The sequence below is a fragment of the Pyrus communis genome, chromosome 1 (genome assembly GCF_963583255.1).
Source record: "Pyrus communis chromosome 1, drPyrComm1.1, whole genome shotgun sequence".
Taxonomy (NCBI): Eukaryota; Viridiplantae; Streptophyta; class Magnoliopsida; order Rosales; family Rosaceae; genus Pyrus; species Pyrus communis.
In genome coordinates, this window is record NC_084803.1 from 5,242,074 (window position 1) to 5,247,295 (window position 5,222).

Genomic DNA, 5,222 nt, shown 5'->3' on the forward strand with positions numbered 1-5,222 from the left:
TATTGAATTATGATGCTAAGTTGAGAAGCCCCAACAATAATTTCAGCATTTCACAGCTGCAAAGTTTTTTGTCTCCCCTAACTGAATAAATATTACAAACCAGTTTTAGTTTTTGGTAATTAATTGACTTTACTTAATTGAAAATGGTAATTACCTTCACTTAGTTGAAGGAAGTAATTCTCAAGTGCAAAAAACGATTTATCTGTGAGAAATTTACATTTATTATAGCGTGTCATCTCATTATAACGATCTTTGTAATTATCATATATATAGTCTCCAATAAAAAGAACATAAGAAAATAGGATCCAATTTATTAAATATTGGAGCGTCTGCACATAAGGAATTAAATAACAACATTAACTAAGCATGCATGAATGAAGAATCGGTGACACATGGTAAATTAACAAGAACAAGTCTGAACTCTGAATCAAATCTTGAATGGTCAAGCAATCCAGGAGCTAGTGCCCATATATTTTATTTCTTTTTCCATGATTAAAACCCATTTAGCTGGTTGGCAAAACATGTGATTTGGGCAGCTTTTGCCTTCAAATAAACACCCCCACCATCTTATTTAATGCATCAACAAATCATACTTGTCACTTGACCTCCACATAAATTGTGGAAAAACTAGAAATATATAAATCCCTCTCGGTCTTCCCCAGTAGTCAACTACATGATCTTGTTAGAAATATGAACACATAAATACAAACTTTTATAATTTTGGTAACACGATTTATGTCTCCTAGTGTATTTTCCCCATTGAGTTTTGATACTTATGGCATGAATCAGGGGCATTCTCGGAATTACAAAAAAAAATAGGGAAAGAAAGAAGAAGGTGTGAAATAAAAGGCAGCAGAGTCGGTGCTACGTTGCAGGAGCTTAAAAGAGAAAGGTGCACGTTGGTTCATGATGACGCAAAGAAGTGAGAAAGCACCATTGCTGTGGTGGACTTTGCTTCTAGTTTTTTTGTACGGCTCTGCACATTGCTCTTAGATGCTCTTTTCCCCTTATCTTTCTGCATATCCAAAGCCCAACGCTCACTCTCTCTTTCTCTCTCCCTCTCTCTTTCTCTCTCCCTCTCTAAGTTTTGCTTAATCTAAAGCATCCCAGCTCAAATACCCAAGAATTTGTGACATGGGTTTGGTTAGTTTTGCACTTTTTAGTTCACCATGAACGAGGAAGGCAGGAGAGATTGGAGAGTGATTACTGTTTAGTGGCATTGAAACTTGAAGTTCTTGTCTCTGTTTTTGTTTAAAGGAATGAACTATTTTCTGTAAAAGGGTATGAATCTGATCTCTTTATGGCAATTCAACTCATCTTCTTCGAAAATTCTCCGGTGCTCCAAAGTATCTATACTTCAAGGTTTTTAGCAGTTAGATATTGGTCATTTTATCATTGACCAATAATCTAACCGTCAAAAACTCCGGAGTATTACAAGAAAATCCTAATTGAATTTTGCTCATTTCAAAGTTTGTTTCTCTAATGAAGTAATTGGATTGGTTCGCTAACAATTTTGCAGACAAGTTGGAAGATGAACACCAGAGTGAGGACAAGGCTGCAGTCTATGAAGCCACCTGAGAAGAATAAAAATGTAAATCATATACTTTGAACTCTGAGCTAAGCTACGTTATGCACTTTTCTCACATTTTTTAATCATAATTTTCGAAAAACGGATTTTTTTTTTTTTTTGGCCTTTCAATGCTTTCACTGTGAGAGGAGCCTATGGAAAATTTCCATGGAGCGCGAATTTGTTATCATTTCAACTTTTAGCTTTAACCGTTTTTCACCACAAATCATGGCTTCAAAGTTTGGAGCCTCCCAAAAAATTTTAAATTGCCGACATCTTTAGATAGATTTCCGTGATGGTTCTTCCACTTCAATCTCCGTAGTTGTTTATCTCCCCTGCCTCACGAAATTTTCTCAGGAAAATTATATAGTATCTTTTTCCAATTCTCCGTTGACCCTTCTACTGGTTTTCAACACAAGAAAGTGAATTTAACTTCTTTGATCCATTTCCAACATGGGGTTTAAATTTTACAAGTTTTCTTCTCTGCCCAGTTCTGTTTTTTGTATTGGAAGCTAATTGTTGTATATTTAAAGGAAAAGGTTTCAATGCAAGGGAGTAAGATTACAGATACCAGAAAAGTAATCAGCAATGGAAGAGCTTCGAGCAGAGAGAGAAAATTGGCTTTACAACAAGATGTATGAAATTATTTTTTTTTAATTTTTATGTTACGTAATTTCATATGCTCTCTATCTTTTTAATTAGTATTGATTATTGAGTTGAATACTGTAATTTGTTTAGGTTGATAAGTTGAAGAAGAAGCTCAGACATGAAGAGAATGTACACAGAGCTTTGCAGAGGGCATTTACAAGACCCTTAGGAGCTCTTCCTCGTCTTCCTCCTTATCTGCCTCCTTATGTGAGTACTTCACTATTCCTGTAGACAAAGCGATATTCTAATATGCTATAAATAAATTCGTTGTCCTGGCCAACTAGTTTGACCCACGTATTTTGCAACAATGTCCATTGTTCAAGAAAGTAATTAGGACTAATGAACTTCAAGAAGTTTTGACAGTAATTTCAATTGTAATTTTAAATTTTGTAGACATTAGAGCTTCTAGCAGAAGTGGCGGTTTTGGAAGAGGAGGTGGTTCGGCTCGAAGAACAGGTAGTGCATTTTAGGAAGGACTTGTATCAGGAAGCTGTATACATTTCAACCTCCAAGAGGAACATGGAAACATCCTCAGCTGTTTCATCTGATTCGTACCCGATAAAGAATCCCAAATTTCAATCTCAAGGGGGAAACAATTCTACCAATTCCACTGAAAAGGATTGTCCATCCTCTTACGGTAAGCAATATGTTCATCCTAATTGCTGAAAATTGACCAACGGAAAACGTGGGAGAAAGGAGTCACAGCCAGAGATCAAACAATCACATGCTAATTTCTAGGCCATGAGATTTTCAATGTTCTTAATTGCAGTTTCAGATGATAAGCAGGGAAAAGAGAACCAATCATATAATAATTCTACGAAGAGCAATGAGAGAGCCTTGATCCATAAAGGTCAGGTTAGGACTCCAGCGAAGAGACCTCCAATCGATCACAGAGCTGCAGATAAGCGTTTAGAGCCTCAGAAACTACAGGTACATACTAAAATTACCAAATTTCATTAAGTTAATTACACTCGTTTGCAGTGCAATGAACATTGTTTCACTTGTGTTGCACGTTCAGTTTGAAACTAGAACTGCGGATCAAGAAAGTGCGCAAGCAAGACTTCCTAGTGTGCCGGACAAGGAGTTGTCAGGAGATAACAGTCCGAACAAAATTTCAGAAAATATTATCAATTGCTTATCAAGCATTCTCATGAGAATGAGTTCAGTTAAGAATTCGGGTCCTGCAGAAAATTGGGATCCTTATGATATTTGTTTGGAATTTGGACAAAGAGATATCGGTCCATATAAGCAATTACACGCAATCGAAGCTCGGAATATTAATCTAAACCAAACAGCAAATGCTTTGTTCCTACTCCGCAGATTGAAGTAAGTTCTCTGTTTTGAAATGTTTGGTTGGTTTCCAACCTTCTTGCATGATATGATGATTATTTTAGTAGTACTTATAGTCATATTTATTGGCTGAATTTGCAGACTACTGCTACGGAAACTTGCTTCTGTAAATTTACAAAGCCTCAATCATCAGGAGAAGCTTGCCTTCTGGATCAATATATACAACTCCTGCATGATAAATGTATGTAAGAGCCATCAAAAAGAGATTCTTATTTAACACTTCAGATCAATCTTGTGCCATTACGCCTTAGTAATCAAGTCTTCGTTTCCTTGTTTGTTTCCCGTCTAGTTTATGTTACGAAATTGTTTCATCTGCTGCTATTGTTCAATACTGCAGGCCTTCCTTGAGCACGGCATACCTGAGAGTCCCGAGATAATTGTTGCCCTAATGCAGAAGGTATGAAATATGTCTTGTTTATGACACAAAATTTTCACAAATTCCATATAGCAAACCAGATTGTTGAATTACTTCTGCTTGTCAATAATTCTATATGGACCATATGGTTGTGTTTCTTGTGAATCAGGCGACAATAAATGTTGGGGGACACATACTGAATGCAATAACGATTGAACATTTCATCTTGAGACTGCCTTTTCACTCAAAATATGTAAGTAGACTCAACTTGCTTGCACATAGAAGATAGAAAAGAGAAGATTTCTCATCATAATTTTAACTCCTGACCAGACCTTCTCCAAGGGTACAAAAAATGATGAGAAGACGGCAAGAAATACTTTCGGATTGGAATTATCCGAACCGTTGGTAACGTTTGCGCTATCATGTGGCAGCTGGTCCTCCCCTTCTGTAAGTTTGTTTACACACGGAATAAACAAAATCTATCTGTCTATTACCATTTAATTATGAACGCGGCTAACTGACATTATTAATAAATGATCTCTGCCAAAATGTAGGTGAGAGTGTACACTGCATCCCAAGTTGAAAATGAACTGGAAGTTGCAAAAAGAGAGTACCTACAAGCTGCAGTTGGAATTTCATCAAATAGGTTTGCAATTCCAAAGATTTTGGATTGGTATTTACCTGATTTTGCTAAGGATTTGGAGTCATTGCTTGATTGGATCTGCCTTCAGCTCCCAAGTGAACTAGGAAAAGAGGCACTTAAGCTTCTTGAAAGAGGTAAAAATGAGCCTCTTTTACAATTTGTCCAAGTAATGCCGTATGAGTTTAATTTTAGGTACCTTCTATGCACATGATCCATCTTTTGGCTCTGCAAATTATTGTTCACATCATTGTAAGGGTTTTGGGGTTTATGATTTTGTACATAGATATAGACATATATGCAAATTACATGTATAATACATGCTCTCTTGTAACTTGTGAGTAATAATGAGAGAAATGCGTCGAGTTTGAAAGCACTAGCTATGATTAGAAGTAGTTTTTAGCTTTAGTAGTCTATACCATTTACATCTGCACTCGGGTCATGTGTTCTACTCCCAATTTTCCGATACTAGGGCTTGTAGCTCAAGTAGTCTAGAGCATTTACATATGCATTATGATCCTGTGTTCTACTCCATTCTCCGATCGATACGAGGGCTTGTAGCTCAAATAGAGTACTTACATATGTTCTCTAGTTATGTGTTCTACTCCCTATTCCCAATAGTGGAGTATGTAACTCAAATAATCAAGAGCTTTCGCCTTTAC

The 5,222-nt window shown here is 36.5% G+C and overlaps 1 protein-coding gene across 2 annotated transcripts; it reads left to right on the forward strand.

Moving 5' to 3' along the window:
- The first annotated feature begins 860 nt into the window (after window positions 1–860).
- LOC137709873 (uncharacterized) lies at window positions 861–4,934 on the forward strand. Of its 2 annotated transcripts, none has more exons than XM_068448861.1 (12): window positions 861–1,281; window positions 1,520–1,591; window positions 2,107–2,202; window positions 2,306–2,422; window positions 2,609–2,852; window positions 2,985–3,145; window positions 3,234–3,541; window positions 3,647–3,746; window positions 3,903–3,962; window positions 4,090–4,173; window positions 4,251–4,367; window positions 4,475–4,934. In XM_068448861.1, the coding sequence occupies exons 2-12, from the start codon at window positions 1,532–1,534 to the stop codon at window positions 4,772–4,774; spliced, it is 1,647 nt and encodes a 548-aa protein (XP_068304962.1). In that variant the 5' UTR covers window positions 861–1,281; window positions 1,520–1,531; the 3' UTR covers window positions 4,775–4,934. The 2 variants fall into 2 exon arrangements, with proteins under 2 accessions (XP_068304962.1, XP_068304956.1); XM_068448855.1 differs by having other exon boundaries at window positions 862–1,281; window positions 2,101–2,202.
- Window positions 4,935–5,222: the final 288 nt, after the last annotated feature.